The 18,540-nt window shown below is 43.9% G+C and overlaps 1 protein-coding gene across 4 annotated transcripts in view; it reads right to left on the bottom strand.

Annotated features, from left to right (window-relative positions):
- Nucleotides 1-1,238: 1,238 nt before the first annotated feature.
- The window catches only part of AP1S3 (adaptor-related protein complex 1 sigma 3 subunit), a 24,228-nt gene continuing 6,926 nt past the window's right edge, over nucleotides 1,239-18,540 (bottom strand). For 2 of the 4 annotated variants that reach the window (XM_014960625.1, XM_014960626.1), the window contains exons 2-5: nucleotides 5,051-5,229; nucleotides 3,763-3,871; nucleotides 2,659-2,796; nucleotides 1,239-1,721 (exon numbers count right to left, since the gene is read on the bottom strand). In XM_014960625.1, the coding sequence (XP_014816111.1) occupies nucleotides 1,686-1,721; nucleotides 2,659-2,796; nucleotides 3,763-3,871; nucleotides 5,051-5,229 (462 nt within the window). In that variant the 3' untranslated portion in view covers nucleotides 1,239-1,685. Of the gene's footprint in view, nucleotides 1,722-2,658; nucleotides 2,797-3,762; nucleotides 3,872-5,050; nucleotides 5,230-5,295; nucleotides 5,435-13,238; nucleotides 13,487-18,540 lie in introns of those variants that run through there. The other 2 variants (XM_014960624.1, XM_014960627.1) reach the window with 2 other exon arrangements.

Below are 18,540 nucleotides of genomic sequence, written 5' to 3'. Positions count from 1 at the left end.
CTTTGACATCAATAGAGAAAACAGATGGATAAAGTAATTATAAAAAGAGCAGCGTGACGCTATGAACCAGCTTGTCACAGTTTTACTAACAGACTAGATAACACAGGCAGAAAAGTGGGCTGACAATTAGCAAAGTTGTCATGTTGTGTCAAAGTGCTCCCACCCTCCAAGATAAAACGAACCCCAAATCCCTCCCCCTGAAGATACAAATAGACAGGGAAGGAAGGAGCAATGAAAAAAATGGAATAAGCATGGAGGACATTTAAAGATTAGAAAAATCCCTGAAGGAAAATACTGACAGTACATCCCAGAAATCAAAGAATATACATGTTGAAAGGAAACGTGAATCAATGCTCGGATCATTCTGGCATATTTGTCTGGTAACTTACCTGATCTTTGTATTGGATGATTTCATGATTTGACAGAGACAAAACATCTAGCTATGAGTTATGGGGTAAGATAAATAACATTTATCTGAGCTTCGAATTCTGTTAAAGGACGAAATAATCTCTCTAAGGAAGCCAGTTCAAACAGTTTATAGAGTCCAAATTGCACTGACAGACAGAGAAGTTAACACACCCTGCTCCCCACCACAGCTACAGTGTTCTATAACACACAGCAAGACACACAGCCCAGCTCATTCTTCTCCTCTCTACCATTTTACCCTTTTTCCCTTTGTGCAGCTTGCAAAGTTACAAAAGGTTGATTAAATTGTCCAACCTTCACAAAAATGGGTCATATTTTCAACTACTAGAAAGCTGATCATCCCAATAGGCGTGTGAATTGGGGACAGGAAAACTCTGCTGGGAAAAATGGTTATTGGCGGATCCAGAGTCAAAAGACAGATGAGATTATCTTCACCCTAAAATCCCAAAGACTAATTTATTCTCTTCAGGATATCTCCTGCTGCCAAGCTGCACACTTCCAAAGGCTGGAGTCTTTGTCCAGGTCCAGGCGATCTAGGAAGGGGAGAGGAAAGGGGGGAAGAAGACAGAAAGAGGCCATCTGCATGCAGCAGTGAGGACTCCTCATTAAACCTGGGATAAGCCTACCTCGAGTCAGCATGGTCCTCCAGATTAAACAGAGGTGGTTGGGGCAGTCTTCTTAGCAGACTAGAGCAGAAAACAGGAGGAAGATAGTGGAAAGAAAGGGGCTGATCCAAAGAGAGGCATGTTTCTTTTTAAACTAGATGAGCTAATCTTTTGAAAAGAAGCTTGTGAAATCAGGGCCCACAACAGTTTGGCTTTTAGAAAAAAAATTATTATTAGAGCAGAATAATCATTACATTCAAAATAATGGACATTTGTACAAAAGTAGAGTCATACGGTCAGCAGTGGACCAAAACTAGTAAAAATACCTCTTCAAAGTACTGTCAGAGTAATATTTTACGATGACAAAACCCGTAGCTAAAAGGCATGATAAAAAACAAGTGTTTAGTCCAGCAAGAAGAGAAACTAGATCAAGGGTAATAACAATTCTGAGAAACTCATTTGCCGAGTAATGCAAATACAGAATTGTTAAACCCTGTGCTACATTAGCTGACCTTCATCTTCACCATTATACAAACAAACCCCTGTAGTTATTGGTTTTTGGTATTTCTCTGAGGATCTGGCACATTGGGAAGCAGTTTCAGGAAGTGCATTTTACAGGTGCATAGAGCAGTTCCTCTCCAGGTAGTTTTAAAGTTAAAACGCAGGCTTGTTCATGTACTCTTCCACTGTCTGAAGAAAAAAACAACAACAAAAAAAGAAACAGTTATGGAGTGGTACAGTAACATTCAAACAAACCCTCTTCTCTGCATGGAATTAGATCAGAATAATTAAAAAGTAGAAATAATTCTGCTGTAAAAAACCCGTAACAGCCTTTTAGAATCTGATCTTCAAATCCTGACGTACCACGGTTGTGGCTGAACTCATCACATCAGGATGGCCTTTGCACGTAGCTGGCCCTGTTTCATGTGCAAATGCCAGGTCACTGAGAAAAACTGTTTGACCTGCCCCTGGCTAGTTCCACCAGCGTGCTGTTCCCTTCAGGATTAGAATGGATCCTTCACTACCTCGGAAAAAAATAAGTAGATCCATCACATTTGACTGTTTTTGCCATTCCTGGCTCAACAGTACAAGTTACAGAAGAGAATTCCTGCAGGGTTCTGAATAAAGGTTACATATCTGTGCCCTGCAGAAAAACTACACAGGTGTTCATGAATGGAAGTGGAGTTTGCCAGCACACGCTCCTCCTCCCAATTTTAACTGTTAACAGTAGCTCAACTGTTTCCAATGTATTGGTGAAACACAACAGATTTTTCCGTATTTGTATCTATATACATGACATACAATCCTTAAATGACGTTCTTATATAAATATCTTAGACCTGTTACACTATTTATTAATATAATATCTGCGAAACTCTAGCAGTTAAACTGCAGGAGAGCAATAGCAGTATAGAAGGAGCCTCCAGACGATTCCACAAGATGCAAGAGGGTTGAATTGAAACCTCATGTAACTGCTCCCTTAAGTGCATTGTTGTACCTATCAAAACTGAAGTTAAGACACGTTTGGATAATTAAGTACCAGAACCGCTTAGCTGTATTTTAAGCTCATGTCAAACAAGAAAGATGTAGGAAGACGAGGTGTTTGCTTTTGTCTTCTTCTGCCTTACCTCCTGCAACATGTCAGAGTCTTCTATGGCTTTCACTGCAGACCTCTTTGAAGTTTCTTGTACTTCTCCACCAATTATAAACTCATCGAGAATAAAATAAGCTTTTTCAAAGTTGAAGATAATGTCCAGCTCACAGACCTGCCAGAACAAAAGGACATGCAACTTTTAAATGTCTTCTAGAGCATTATAAGCACTACTGGGCCGAAAGTTAAAGATATCAAACGTATTCAACACATGCACCCCTGTGGCAGGGTGAAGAAAGATACTACATACTATGTATGTAGTATATATTGCACATATTCTCTCCACATATATAGCCTAGACTTACAGCAAAGATATTCTACTTACTGTATTTTATATGATACTGTACTTCCATACTGGTTTTCAGAGAACAAAGCTGACTTCCTAGCCTACTAACCTTGTAACAGGGCTTATACAGCACTGGTAATATGGGTTACATATGTTCACGCACAGACATATTCCCTGTCCTAGTGACCTTGCAGTCACCAACTGCTTCTTTGTTTTGAGGCGGTTCAAATGTGAGTCACAGCACAGTGATTTAAGAGATGAATTAAGGTAGTGGGGACAATTTCGAAAGTAGTCATAGAGAAGGTGGGTCTCTTGAAGTCGTTAAAGACTTACTGAAAGACTTATTTGGACCTTCTTCAGGTATTTTATTAAAAAAAATACCAAACCAAAACAACAAACCACTTTACCTTTTTCTTCTGTATATGTCCTTAATTCTCACACAATATTATGAAACAAACAAAACCAGTACACCTGAGGATGGAGGGAGAATTAAAGAACTGTCACCCAGGGTGGAGGGTATTATGTATTTTTCCTCAAGCTTTCCCCTTGAAATCCGCTCTGCATATCAAAGCATCAAGATTAATTTTGGGGGGAGAAATGGATGGAAAAAAATAATCTTAAGATAGTTTCAGTACTATTTCATAAAATACTCTAATAATTAATTTCACTCTGGATGAAGGGGATCTATGAGGCAAGTAGTGCGGAGAGAAATGTGAAGCAAAACAGCTACAGATAACACACTGTTTGTTTATCAGCCAGCCAGGAGCACAGTTCATGGGAGAAAGTAAAACCTACGTTTCCAAAGTATCTGTCCAGAAGCTCCACATATCGATGAACGACCTCTAGTGTCAGGAGCTCGTTATCCTGGTCTTCTATTGCACAGCAGAAGTACAGGCTGGCATACCTAAGGGAAACAAAGGCAAAAATGTGAGAGTGAACAGCTGGATCCTCAGTGCTCCGCGCGTCTCTTAGAAGTTATGCAAACGGTAGTTAACGTCTGTCTTGTCTCTAAAATAATAATTTTCTTTCATTCTCAGTGTCCCAGAGAACACTTACAAAGATCACATAATTTAAACAAATTAGTAATTTAGTTAGAAAAACAAACTGCACTCTTAGCAAAGTGGGGTACCTCCAACACTGGTAAGATGAACAGTAAATCAGTAGTACTTTAAGGCTCTCCCTCACCTGCTGCAACAGCACAACAGTAAGTGGGGTTAATTAAGCTGCAGAATGAGTTACTGCTCTTGACTAAAAAAATAAAAATAAAGGCAAAAATAAAGGCGGAAGGAGTTGCATCTCAGCAAGCCTGCTGGCTGCCAAATGACTGACAGCAAGCATGGAACTGCTGGGGCCAAATAATCTTTGTAACTCACTTGCAGCAAAACTTTATGTTTAAATCAACCCAAGATGGGAGTTAACAATCTACCTCAACTCCCTGGTGCTGTAGCCAGAGCCCCGACTTGTCACAGCATCTGGTCAGATGTTTACACCCATCACTTCACAGCAAGGAAATCCATTTTTTAATTTATACACTGTGCTATACCTAAAGGCTACTTTTTGTTTGCTCCAACTTTACAAGAATTAAAAGGCAGTTAATGCTAAGCATCATGTAACTAGGGACCAGTGATTTGTTTGGAAAAGGAAATGGGAATAAACACCTTCCAGAGCAAAAATATTTCAAAGACAAAATTTGACAAAATGTTGGAAATGCCTCAGAACAGCTTCTGCAGCCTCCTGAAGAGCCTGATAAAGCCCAGCACACGTCCCAGCAGGGTACCCTGGGGAATTAGAAGGAGCAGTGAAGCCTAAAGCCTTCTAACAGAATTTCAACCACTAATACTTATTAGTTTACTGCCATTTTTCTCATTTGACAGATTGTACAAGTATTTTTCACCCCGCAATTTACCCTGCTGGTTTGTCCAGGGACGCCGTGCTGTTAGATTGCTGATGGCAGGCTCCTACCAGCTTAGTCTAGCACGGAGGGTTTGTTTGGTGTTTTTCTTAGTGAGCCTTTATTTTTCCTCTTCTAGCACGTGTTATTTATATGAATAGTAATTCCATGTTCTCATAAAATTACTCACACCTTTTGTAAACAAGCTTGAGGTCTTTCCAGTCGACAAAACTACTTGTTTTTTGATTGCGAGACAAAATAATCTGAACAATTTCTCGAATGATCTTTTTCTTCTCTTTATCAGGTAGCGTCGTATACCATTTCTGAAGCCTTAATTTCCCCTGCCGACTGAAGAGCAGGATAAAGTGTATCTAGAGGAAACAAAGCGACATGGTTAACGCTGGGGCCACGGCCAGAGGACAGCATCCCCGTGCCACACGTCTGTGATGTCTCAGCGAAGGCATCTCCAGCCCTGGTGTGACGCTTGGACGTGGTGTCAGTGAGGTCTGGGGGAGGCTGAGCATGGGAACGGAGATCCCTCCCCTCTCCTGTTTCTTCCCCTGGCAGGTCCCTGTGGGACCTCTCCCTTTGGCATCCCTTCTGCATCCTCTCCCTTACCTTGTGCAAACAGCAGCTTTGCTTCCCATTATCCCACTTCCCTGGGGAACAGGAGGAGCATCACCACTCTGCAGTGGTGAGAAGAGGGTCCCAGCCCCTCCTCCAGCAAGATTAGACACCCTAGTGAAGACCTATATACAACAGGCCCTCCTCCAGCAAGATTAGACACCCTAGTGAAGGGAATAAAGGCCTATATACAACAGAGCCAGGAAGATCAAGGATGCAGTGTGGCACAAGACTAGAAGTATGAATACCTAAATAGAAATCATCATCACTAACATTTCTCATACTGCACTGTTTCAGGTCACAAACAAAGCAGCATGTTCCCTGAGGAGGCCATAAGCAACAGAAGAAACCAACTACTTTGGAAAGGGAGCTGACTATTTCACTGAAGACATCACCAGATTATGAAACGCAGATGACTGCGACTGCACTGTTTCAGGTCACAAACAAAGCAGCCTGACTATTTTACTGAAGACATCACCAGATTATGAAACACAGATGACTGTGGTGACAAAGGACAGACCTCAGTGACCGAGGATATTACATTAAATGAAGCATGGTATGTACACTTGTCCTGGTTCAATGTTAAAGCTATTAATAATTTTATGTGGTTTGACCCATGATTTTTTCATGCTTAGCATTAGCAGTATTATTAAAATAAGAAGTGCTAGCTTTTAAGTGCCAGTGGGTCTTCGGGAGAAAAGTATGAATTCACATTTATACAAATGCTTTTCATAGTAGATTAAAATAACTGAGCACACTAAGTCTTTAAGGAGTACAGTAAGTCATCTACCCACAGTGCAGAAACGGCTTTAAGAATGAAGGAAACCTATTTGGGGATGACATCCATCTCAACGGGACATCCTCTGCTAAATGGAAAAAAAAACCCCAAACCCTAGCAGGGATAGAGATGCTTCCAATGGCTGAAGACTCTGAACTGCCCTGCTCTTGACAGGCATCTCCATCCCTTTTCTCACCAGTACCATTGCTTGGAGGCCAGGGACTTGCAGGAAGGATATCTCCCTCTTGCTTTCTATTCCAGTTTAATTACTGTACCTACACTTCCCCATTATTCCGTCTCCCTAGTGAGGATTAAAGTTAATGTTCACTATCAAGATTACAATGCAGATTTCAGCAAAGACAAAATCATTCCACACTCCGGTGAAGTCCAAGCAGAGAAGTGCACTAGAAAAGCTTCTACGTAAAAGACAAAAAAAAACAAAACCAAAAATGCTACTGGATTTTAAACAAAGCATTCATTCATAATTCAGAATCATTCTCTAACTATTAAGTTGCATAGTTGTTGAGTAATCCGGAGATAAGAGTTCTGACTATATTGGGAAAGACTTCAAATGTGGGATCATTTTAGGGAAAGATGGACTGTTGTATTTATATGTGCCTGTGGCAGGATCTGCTGCTGGAAATTCAGCTCTTACCATCATTAGTCTAATGTGCTTGATAAAATTACAAGGATTTTGTAGCTGCCTTGTGTTGAGTCCTGTAATACTCTCCAGATGAGCTTGCTAAATAAAAACAATTATGCTGCTGGCAGTACACATGCCCTGATTACAGTGAAGATCAAAGCACCACGTTCTTGCCTTTCTCCATCCATATTACCAACTGGGTTTTGACATGGTAATATTCCAGCTGTCAGGGCTACTCCTCCCCAGCAGGTGATGGGACAGTACTTACTGTCCATACACTTGTCCACTGAGAGGAGCCGGACGAATGAAAAGACTATTTTGCCTGCTGCACAGCATGTTAATTCCAAAGGCTCTGTAAAGATGAGTGCATTTCAGAAAGCAGAGCGTAGGTTCTGCAGAGAAGCGCAGCAGGTCAGCAGGTGTCCATTCAGAAGCAATCAGGCACAGGTAGCAGCTACTCGATCAACAAATTTCTAAAAATACGGTGAATCAGATAGGAGAGGATGATCAGATTCGATTGAAAATGCAGGGAATTAGTCGATGAATCCCGAGCAAAAGCTGACAGCCTGTTCAGCATAACAAGCTTGTGCTGTTTGAGGCATCCTCAGGAAGAAATATGTTTGCCTGCAGCGCTTCTATAGGGGCAGATAATGAAAGGGTATTCTGGTTTAAGTTCAGCTGTTGGACCCAAAGGACCTTAAATCTGAGTGCCTGTGAGTAATACGTATATCTCCAGGATAGCAACCTCATGCCTCTAAAAGGTTAGATAATGACAAGCCAGGGAATTACTATGAATATTATTACTATTTTCTGCTGATCAGTTTACTTCAGCGTGTTACGCTTCACCCATAGCAAAGTGAGCTGCTCTCCATTTAAAATGGCTTTGAAAACTCCACTGTTTCTTATATAGATGCAGCTGATGTTTCACCACCACCTTCATGAGTAAAGGTAACATTCTTTGCAATCAGAAAATACCCATTAATGCTTTTAAATGCATCAAGATTCACACACAAACTTCAAAAATCCCATGTTTTGGGTCTCCCATCCCACACTATTTCATATGCAGGATATAACCGCATACTTCATAAGGCAATTTTACTATTATAGAAATATATAGAAAATATGTAAGTGCCTCTACCGTAGTCTGTTTCTAATTTTACAGTCTATAGCAAAACAGTTCTTAAAAGAAAACATATTGTGGTTTTTTTTTTTCTCTTTTGACTCGTCTTCCTTTTTCTAATTTCTAAAGCCCATTCAATCAGAGGAACTCTCTAGGAGGTAAATAATATTTCATTCTCAAGAGGTTTAATGGCTTAATTCCTGTAAGCGTAAGCATCCAGTTGCTACAGACATCGTTTCACTCAGTCCAGCTTTGCTCTGCGCGGCCACACTGACATGACACAACACATTCCTCACTCTCATCTGCTCATTACAGCTCACTGGGAAGATTTTGATGCATCAATAAACCTGGAAATGTTCAAGTACTGCGCAAACACAAAAGTAAGAGCTCATCTGCTCTTTGCTCCTTGACTGTGAAAGCATATTTGCTTTCCTATAGTGCTAATGACAAGATGGATGTTGATTATGGAATTTTTGGTGGGTTTTCAGCAGCCAAACTACAAATCAAGGTAGATTATCCTGCAATGTTTTACTCATCTTCAAAAATTCCAGAGGAAAACAAAGGCAAATGGCTTGCTTCAAGCAAAATACCTTTGAACCAGGGTGCCTGGTTTCCTTTCCTCCCATTCCAGGGCGTGCTGGCCATGACTAACCAGCACCAGACCCAGGGGCGACGCCAGAGGGAATTTTTAGGTCCAAGCCTGAGCAGGTCGGGATGAGGAGCGCGGTTCCTGTGAGAGCATCAGCTGCCTTCGCATGCGGAGTCTGCAGGAGACAAGCTTTGGTCTGGGGCTGAGTCTAATTTTATTAGCTTGTTTTACTGAATCAGACCCAACCACCAACACCACTGTGCAGAACGATCTCCATAAACGTCAGTGAGCAGCCTAAATGACTGCATGTTATATTTGTAGGCGGTTATTTTCTAGTTGGACAAATAGGATTAATGTTTTTTTTTTTTTTTGATCAAGTATTTAAACCAGATTTCTAAACCTGAACTCTATCCCCTTCTTGTGCATCTCTGAATCAACTGCAGCTGTAAGTTATACAGCAGGTCAGAAAGTTACGAGGCCTTCTATTTTACCAAGAACTATACCAGGATAACAAACAACACCCCGAGTTTCAGGGCTACAAAAAAAATCAAACGGTAGACTTTGACATGAAGTAATTCAACAGGAAATAGAACAAACATCAAAAAAGCAAAATACAGAAGGTTTGCATGTTCACAATGAGCAAATATAAGTGAAATATGTAAAACTAACACACATTGTGATTTTTATCCACCTTCCTTGGGAGACCTTTCCCTCCTTTTGCTAACGGGCTGCTGTGATCTGATAAGCAGCTCACTCAACCTTGTTCCTGGCTAAGACTCGAGGTCCCCTTCGGTGTAGCCTTCCCCAGTATTTGGCCATTCCAGACTGCAGACCAATGAAACACTTCACATTGGCTCACTGGTTTCAAACTTGGATCATTTGTAGCTTTTACAGAGGTTTTAAAACTTAACCTAACCTGTACTGCAACATTTAGTGCGACTGCCTAAAGGACTCCAGACTGTATTCTATTACATACAGAACAAAGCACCTGTGGGGATATCAAATAAAGACGACTACCTGGGAAGACAAAGTGGCTTTCCTGACTGCCAGGGTCATTTCTCCGGTTTACTGTCCAAGGACATAAACATGTAAAAGATGCCACATTTCTTCCTGGGAGGCTCTAATTCCCCACCCCGTGAGAATAACATGCGCTAGAAATGCTTCTCCTCCTCCTGTAATTCAACCTGCGTGACATTTGCCAACTGCTTTCAAACCTGTTCTGTGGCATGTGGCTGCTCCAGGTCCCTGGGTGGGAGAGGAGGACAGGGAGGAGGGCTCCAAGAAGCCTAAGGGTAGGAAGGCAGAAGAGGAGACGGCGGCTGGGAGACCGGGAAAAGCAAGCATCCTCCTCTTCCCTGGGTGCTTGGTTTGGGCAAGGACTTGCTCGGCCAGGCAGCTCTGCCACTCCAGCAGCACTGGGTTTAGACTCTGCTTCAGCTGGAACCTCTCTGAATTCAGTTCAGAGCCCTCCCAAATCAAACTTTCTTAAAACAGCAAGGTTCCTGAAATTCACAAGTTAACTAAAACTTGCAAGTTATGAATGACTATCCTAGAGCAGCTGCTTCAGCTGGAACCTCTCTGAATTCAGTTAAGAGCTCTCCCAAATCAAACTTTCCTAAAACAGCAAGGTTCCCGAAATTCACAAGTTAACTAAAACTTGCAAATTAGGAATGACTATCCTAGAGCAGACAGCTTGGCAGAACTCAGAACCTTCCCCCTAAGCCTGCTGCTGCCAGGAGGGCAACAGGCAGCTGAAGACGTGCTAGTAACGAAAACTCACGGACCACATAAAAAGGGAAGTGGGATGAAAAAAGCCACACCTTCAGCTGCTGACAGAAGCCTGGGGAAAACCAGACTGACTGGCTGTACCCGGTAGGGGGAAGCCACTTTTTGCCACGAAGTTCTCTTTTAACTTATTCTGACTTCCTTGAAGTCTGCTCGATCTTCTGGCCCTGTTGAGTCTAGCTGAGTCCATATTCTGCTTATCTTTTACTATTTTTCATTCTTTCCTCCGATATGAAAGAATGTATTTCCCAACACAGACAGCTGTCCAGAATTTTTGTATTAGTATTTATTTTTACACCTGAAAATAAACAAAACCTATTTTCATTAAATTGTTTCTTTTAAAAAGTATAAACATCCAAATTATTCCAGCCACTGGCTTTTTTTTTTTTTTTCTCCAAAATACTTGAAGACTAAATTCCTTTTAAATTTTGCTTTGTTTAAGGGGGTTTTTTTGGAGGTAGGGAACTAAATACTGAAAAGCTATACTGTGAACACACAGATGGTTTGGATTGCCAGGTGTTTAGGGTGAAATGAGAAAGATGTACTGAATGGACAACTATTGACCTAATGTATTAACAATCTAGCCCCATCAGGAAGAGACAGAATAATAACACACTGAAGAACAGGTATTCTGGTGTTCTGCTGCTGCACAAAGTCCCCACTTGGCTACTGACCTTTAATATATACATGCTGGACTCTTAGGGACTTTTAAAGCAATTATGTAAAATCCAAAACAGGCTACTTTATAAGACTATTAACTTGCTTATATGTTTACTCTGTTACTAAAACTTTTATTCACAGTGGCACATAATGTTTGTTAAATACTGGAGAACCTCAGCTTTAAAATTTAAAACACCTATTTAGTCTCTATGATGTAAGCAAATAAGAAAAAAAGAAAGTGAAAAATAGCAACACAAAAATAGCAGAGTAGCGTATTGCTGCCTAACTGGCACAGAATTCTTTCTCGCTTAATCTCCATTAGGCACATTTCTGAACAATTTCCCCTAAACAATACATCCAAAGTCCACGCAATAAAAGCTGTGCCAGATCATTACAGGCACACGTGACTATAGTTACACATTGATTTTATGCTTTGCATGATGTAGAAGTCACCCTTATCTTATTACTGAAGATTTTAAATTGACCAGCGTACTAGCATTTAAAGGATATTTACACCATATAGTATCGATCCAGCCAACAACCTTCTTGATAGCCTCACTTCAGTTAAATAAAATATAATCAAAACGGTATAGCTGAGCTCAAGCTCTGAACCAAAAACATCTTGAAGCTCCTCACTTCTGATCCCTACCAAAGGGCTCCTTCAACAACATCCTCCCTACGGTACAGGCATGCTTGTGCCTCCTCCTTGCAGGATGTTGGTCATCCCACCAACAGTGAAGCTGGGCTTCCAGCACCTTGAGAGAGAGGAGAGACAGCACATCTGTCTAAGAGAGGAGAGACGGCACATCTGTCCAAGAGAGGAGAGATGGCACGTCTGTCTAAGAGAGGAGAGACCACACATCTGTCTAAGACAGCTCCTCAGATGCAGACAAGGACATCCATCTTTTACAGAAGATAATTACTCTCCATTTTCTAAAATCAGTGCTTTTTAATTCCTGCAAGTGCAATTAGCTGCAGTTTCTAGGCAATAAGCAAGAACAAACCCAGGCAGGGAGTTTGCACAAGACCTGCCTTGAGCCCTGGGATGTGAGAGGAGGCCAGGGACCACACCACAGCCGTGTCGGCCAGGGAGATGACACTCACACCTCCGGTCTCAGCTGCAGGGATGCTGAGCTGGCTGACCATACAGAAAGCAGCACAATTTGAAGATACTCAGAACAATTATTAACTAGGTAATCACATCCCTTCTGCCTCCTAGGCTGGGCTCTCAGAGTTATATAAACAAGTCTGAATGATTATACATTTTCGGGAGGCAGTGGAAATCTTCATTAGGTTACTACAAGGAGGAGGGGACCAGGTGAGAAGCTGAACAAGCTACTGAGAGCTACCCCTAATTCACAGCAGCCCCAGCGTACTCCACAGGCACAAGAAGCCCTTTTCTTGGTCTGTTCCTTGAACAGCTGGTGAAGAAACAGAGCTAAAATCCAGCCCGATGGACTCTGGCAAAAGGTGCAGCCTCTTTTATTCCTGTTTCCAGTTTGTCTTATCAGGCATTTGCAAAACCCTGCTACGTGAAAGGTATTACAGTGCCCTTCCCTTGCCTCCGACCTTTCAAGGAGCAAAGTTAAGAAGCTCTGCTCTGGGACAGGGCAAGGCACAGCAGAAGGTGAGGAGTTTCCCTGGCTCCTCAGCCCCAGGACACCCGTGCCTGGTGGGGCAGGAACACAGCAGCAGCCTCACACCCAGCCCTCCAGCTCCCAACAAAGATGCTCGTGGAAAACCTGAGCTCTGGAAGGAACAAAGATAGACACAAGTCAGGGTCATATTTGTGAATGACTCTGAAAGAGCACAAGGGTAATTCTTGGGAAACACTGAAGTGTTCCATTTAGGCATTTTCAACGGAGAAATTCTCAATTTTCCTTTTTGAAATGGCATTTTTTTTATTCAGGTAAAAAAACTGACATAGCTTTAATAACCTAAACATAAAAGAAGCAACCATTGTTTACAGAAGGAAGGGCCAGAGCACAGGATCTCACAAAATGCTTTATGTTGGCCTGAAATTTAGCCTCCAGAATGAAAAAATGGATGAGAGGTTAATTCTGCTATTCATCTGCCTCTTGTCATGAGCCTTGGAGGAAAGGAAATGCCTTCCCCACCTCCATCTCCTGAGGTTGCTGGCTGTTGAGCTGTAGAGCTCGGAGCAGACAGGCAGACACTCACCCAACGCCTCCCGTGTCCTCCTTCCAGCAGGCAGCCTTGCTGCAAAGGCACAACGTGGCAAATTTCCCCATTTCCTTCAAACAAAAGTGATTCCATTTCTCATTCCTTTGTGGTTTGTGTCTATCGCTGGCCTCAGGGGACTAAGCAGAAGGTGATGACCACACAGGAGCTCCTGCGCTGGTTAAGGAGCCATCAAGAACTGCAAGTGTCTGAGCAAAACTACCTTCAAGCTCCAACAGCAAGCACCAAGGCAACAGGCATCTACGGGCTGGAAAAGAAGGATTTTAATGGCCTCTCTTCTCATGTCTGAATGGAGGATAGGAGATGGACATCCTATACAAATTCAGTGTGTTAGAGAAGAAAAAAAGACCGGTGCATAGAGCACCTGGGGTTACATCTGTGACATTGGGAAACATAAACCCAGGACACACTAGGCCAGAAAGACATGTCTGGCCAGAAAGGCACGTCGAGCTTGCCTTCAAACACACCAATGTAAATTTTATTTTCCTATCCTGCCCCAGGGACTCTGAATGCTATTTTCCTGCTCACAAACAAAATATCATTGGTGCAGGACTGGATCTTGCACCTCTCTGAACTGCAACATCTGCAAAAATGCCAGGGCCCAGGGGTGGCCACTGGAGCAAGCATACACCCAGAGCTGCAAGGAAATGCAGAGGACAGCCTGTGGAACAGGACAGCAGGGAAATGAATGGGCAAAGACGGCAATTAGTAGCTGTGCATGTGTGATACAGAAAGAATTATTTTTACAGGAGCAGTGAGGTTTTAATTCAGGCATCACTAGAAAGACTACAACTGGCTGACATAAATGCCTGATGCATATGCCAAAGCATAAATTCTGTATACTTTGGGGAGGAGCAGCTCTGCCTGCCCTCCCTCACCCATCAGTTTCCTCAGTGCTTTCCTAATTAAAGTAATTAAAGATACAGAAAAGCAGCAAACATTTTACATGGTCCAATGCTTGGCAGTGGTTTCTCGCCCCTCATAGCCCGGGCTGCCCATTACCCCTCCAGCCCCTCTCCCTGCATTTGCCTTCCCCAAATCTCGGCTTTCTCCAAAGCCCCCCAGCACTCCACATCCCAGCAACTCCTGGCTCTGAGACATGCCTACAATTCCCTTATTTGTGAGTGAAAAAATACTTTTTTTAAAGAAGGACTTAAGCAAAGAAATCAGCAGATGATCTAGTGTATATTTCTTTTGCTTTCCGGAAATGAGCTTATTACGTGGAGACAGTAAAGTGCGTGTGGCAATTACTGCACTGCCAGCCCAGAGCAGTCTCCAGTGCAACCCTCACAATCCCTAATGACACTGAGTCAGGGAAGATCCAAAACTGGAAGAGGATCACAACAACAGTCAGAGATTACAGCCTTCCTAAGAACCCTAAAAAACCTTTTTCCTAGCAAATTCCACGCTATGGTATTCAAAAGGCCAACTGAATGACAGGGAGTAGCTGAACACCAGCCGAGGGATCACGCTGTGAGCAGTACTGCCACCTGAGCAGCTTCCAGAAGAGGGGAGCTTAAGTAACAGGGCAGGTGTGAAATCGTTCTGGTAGTCCTGTCTCCAGGAATCACAGGTGTAAGGATACAAGGCCAGAAACCGGATCCAGACAACCCACCTGTGGACCCTTCCTCCATGAACTGCCTAACTACTAGGACACCCACAACACCCCTGGCAGTGGATTCATCTACACTGTGTGAAAAAAACATCCTCTTTTGTTTTCTTGACATTTAGTGCCTAAAAATTTGACAGGATATACCCTGACTCCTGTAGCAACCATTCTTTATGGTTGTGTTCATGATTTCATGCATTTCTACCACTTCCCCTGTAGTCATCTCTCCCCAAGCTGAAGTCTATCTACTCAAAATCTTTTAAAAAGAACACCATTCTGTTACCATTATATACTTACTGTACACTAGTAGGTCACTACAAGATAAATAAACAAAGAAATACCATGTGGACTACTTTCTTTTTTTATGTAGAACAGCTGCCTCAAACAAGAAGAATCATTTCTTTGTAATTTTCTCTCCTTCACTCATCTATTCTAATCTGCTGCCCTTCTTGTCTTTCAAAGGTAAATGCCTAGAGGCAAAGTTCATCGTCTTTGCTGGGCCAACACACAGCTGTACCACAGAGTGGAAAAAAAAAGTTCTTCAAACTGTAGGTAGTAAATTCTGTGCAGCACTGAGAACATCTCTTGCAGATCTGTGTTGTAACAACTAAGGGCATTGAGACTGTTGGTGAGGCCAATATTCACAATAGCTGAGAGTTCATTTCCAGACACCAGGCAGGTGTCAGCAGCTGCAGTTACTTTAACTAATATTTCCACCCAAGCTTCTAGACCAGTGGCCGGTATCAAATGTCCTGCAAAGTGGAACCCGTGCTCGCCAACTCCTTTTCTATTCAGGCCAAGCACATTTTTAGACCCCCTGTGCTCGGTGGGATTCTTTTGCTCTTTCCCCAGGGTTTCAGATGATGCCCCCAGGCATTAATTTTCCTCACTGTAGGAGGAGCAGCACAGGTGGGAGGGAAGCAGGACCTTTACTGGGCAGGCACCAATTCTGCACTCAAAGCTATGCAAGCTGAGTAATGTACTGTCACGAAAGTACTACTGATAACACTGAGGTGGCAGCAGAATCCAGGTGTCGCAACACTTAGAGGCATGAAAGACTACAGCAACTCCTGTCCTGGGGGAAACTAATCATTTTCTCCTCTCTGCTCTCTCCCTACTCTTCGACTTTGCCGAGACAGCAATCCTTCAGCACACGTTTCTCTGCTGCACCTATATGTGTCAGAAAGCAAAATTTAGACTCTTTTCTAAGGAGTCTTTTTTTTTTTATTTTTATTTATTTTTATTTTATTTTAACATGTCACAAAGTAGCAACCAGGCAGAAAAGCTGTCTGTCTCAGCAGGATACGAAGTTAGCTTTGCTAAACAGACTCTTTCCTGAAACTTCCCTGGAAATCTACAATAGAGCAAGCAATTGAAACAAGCCTCTTGCTAAGTCACAGTACCATTTGTGCAAGTACCTTCCAGTCAGATCTCAAAACACAGAATAAAGGTGGCAAGCACTATGCCATTCCAAACCAGAGGAATGGATCTACGGAGAGTTTAAATGACCTGTTGAAAGTTCTTCGCTCATGAGCCTGAATAAGGCTTATTCTTGGTTTGTAACCCGGTAACCCTTATTTCTTGATGCGTCACCCAGTGTAACAACCCTTTAACGGAAACTGGATGACAGACAGAGGAATTTTAAGCAAAAGAGTACCCTGACAAAAGCACCCTTTCATCAGCACTGGTTCAACAACAGAATTGGATAACGCTGACAGCAATAGTTCATGTAGTAACGCCAGCAAGGGTTTGTACTATGGCCTCAGAAAAGGAAAAAATAAATATTATTAATTGTGAGAATGCACACTCACCTTATAAAATTGTAACAATCAATACAGCAGTCAGTTTCCAAATTGTCAATAAGCAGCACTGCTGTAAGCAGGGCTCCCCCGGGACCATTGTGAGTGCTTTGAAAACTGGCATTTGTGAAGTGCGTGCATCAGGGAGAGTTGTGAGCTCAGCTTCCCTGAAATCAGCCCCCATATTTACTGACCTTTGAGGGCAGAATAGGAACTCCAGTTGTTTACATAAGCTTTACCCGAGGGAAGTGGGTATGTAGGGCTGTCTCGGGGTGTAACCAGAAAGGTTACACCTTTATGGGTACTTAAAGTATGGAGACTGCGTTGCCATCTGTAAATTTCATTACTTTGCATATTCCATTAGCAAACATAATGACAGGTACACCTTTCTAAATACACTAGGCTAACACATATTTAGCATTCTGGCTAAACCACTGAAAAGAAACAACAAAGCTCTGCCTTTGAGGATAGAGATAAACAACAAAACTTGGCCTCGGATGAAGGAGCTGAGAGACTCCTGCTCAGCTGCACTGCCAGTAATTGGTATTACAGATGCACATAACAGGCAAACTGGGCAAGAGAGCAGCTCAGGGCACGCCGGCAGAGCCTGCCCCAACTCTGAATTATCAAGCAGCGAGATGGTTTCTCAATTAAGAGGCATCACTGACCATCTTACTGCTTGAGAGCGTGCGGTCCTCCTTGGGGAAAATCTTGCCATTATTCTGAGGATATTGGTCATCACGCTTAACAAAAGAGAATAACCACGGGAACCTTTCCTGATCCCAGCAAACCCCCACCAAGCACAGCCAGTGGAGAGCCACAGGGCCTCCCCGCCGGGATCCAGCCCCCCAGCATCCTTCCAAGCTAAAACAAGCCTCCTCTCCCCAGCCAGGGAGCCGGGTCGCACACGCAGACCGGCTGCCAACGGGCAACGTACAAGGCACAGAACCGGACCCGTGTGCTCTCTCACAGACACATCACTCCATGCACACAGCCAGGTTCCTACAAGCCCCGTGGGAGCGGGCAGTGGGGCAGAAGCACCCGAGCTGGAGGCAAGGCGGCCGCCCCAGCTCTCCACTCGCCCAGCACCAGGGAATACAGGTGGGAAAAGCTCTTCCCACCGCCCAGCGCTGCCCCGCTCTGACCCCAGAGCCAGCCTTGACAGGACACAGATCCACACGAAACCACATTCGATCCTTCTCCAGGCACCGGAGCCGGCTTCAGCCTCGGCTCCTCAGGTTACAGGAAGACTTTATAAAACCTCTCCCCGTAACAGCCGTGTTTTCCTGCTCGGCGAGGAGAGGCTGTCAGCCTGACCCGGGCTCACCCCAAGGGTCAGGAGATGGAAAGGGAAAGAACGTAACTTTCGTTTCCCCAAAAACAGGTGCAAACCTTCTGCAGCCCCGCTGGGGACCAGCACCCCTGGGGCTGGCACTGCCCTCGCACCAGCCTGGCGGGCGCTTTCTTAAAAAACACACTTTACCTCTACGCAAAGCCAACTCGGATTATCCCAGCAGAACGATTTCTTCAAAAAAATAAGGCAGGTTTCTTTTTCCCGAGCACAAAGGAGCCGCTGTCGCCCCGCTTGGGGAGCAGCCCCCTCCCCAGCCCCGCCAGGGCCGGGGGTTCGGCGGGCAGAGCCCTGCTCCGGCCCGGCCGCTCGGCGGGGACTTTGCTTTCCCGGCAAACAGCCCTGTTTGCTTTCTGCTCCGGGCAAACCCACCTCCAGCCCGGCCCCGCACGGCTCTCCCCCGGCTCTCCGGGGGACGGGGGCGGCCCCGCTCCGCCCAGCCCGGGGAAGGCGCCCGTGGAGGGGGGCTCCGCCGCCGGCCCGGGGCGGGGGGGGAACGGACGGGGGTCGCGGCGGGGCAGG

Source organism: Calidris pugnax, unplaced genomic scaffold (assembly GCF_001431845.1).
Source record: "Calidris pugnax isolate Ruff unplaced genomic scaffold, ASM143184v1 scaffold398, whole genome shotgun sequence".
NCBI lineage: Eukaryota > Metazoa > Chordata > Aves > Charadriiformes > Scolopacidae > Calidris > Calidris pugnax.
This window is presented reverse-complemented; position numbering and strand designations above follow the sequence as displayed.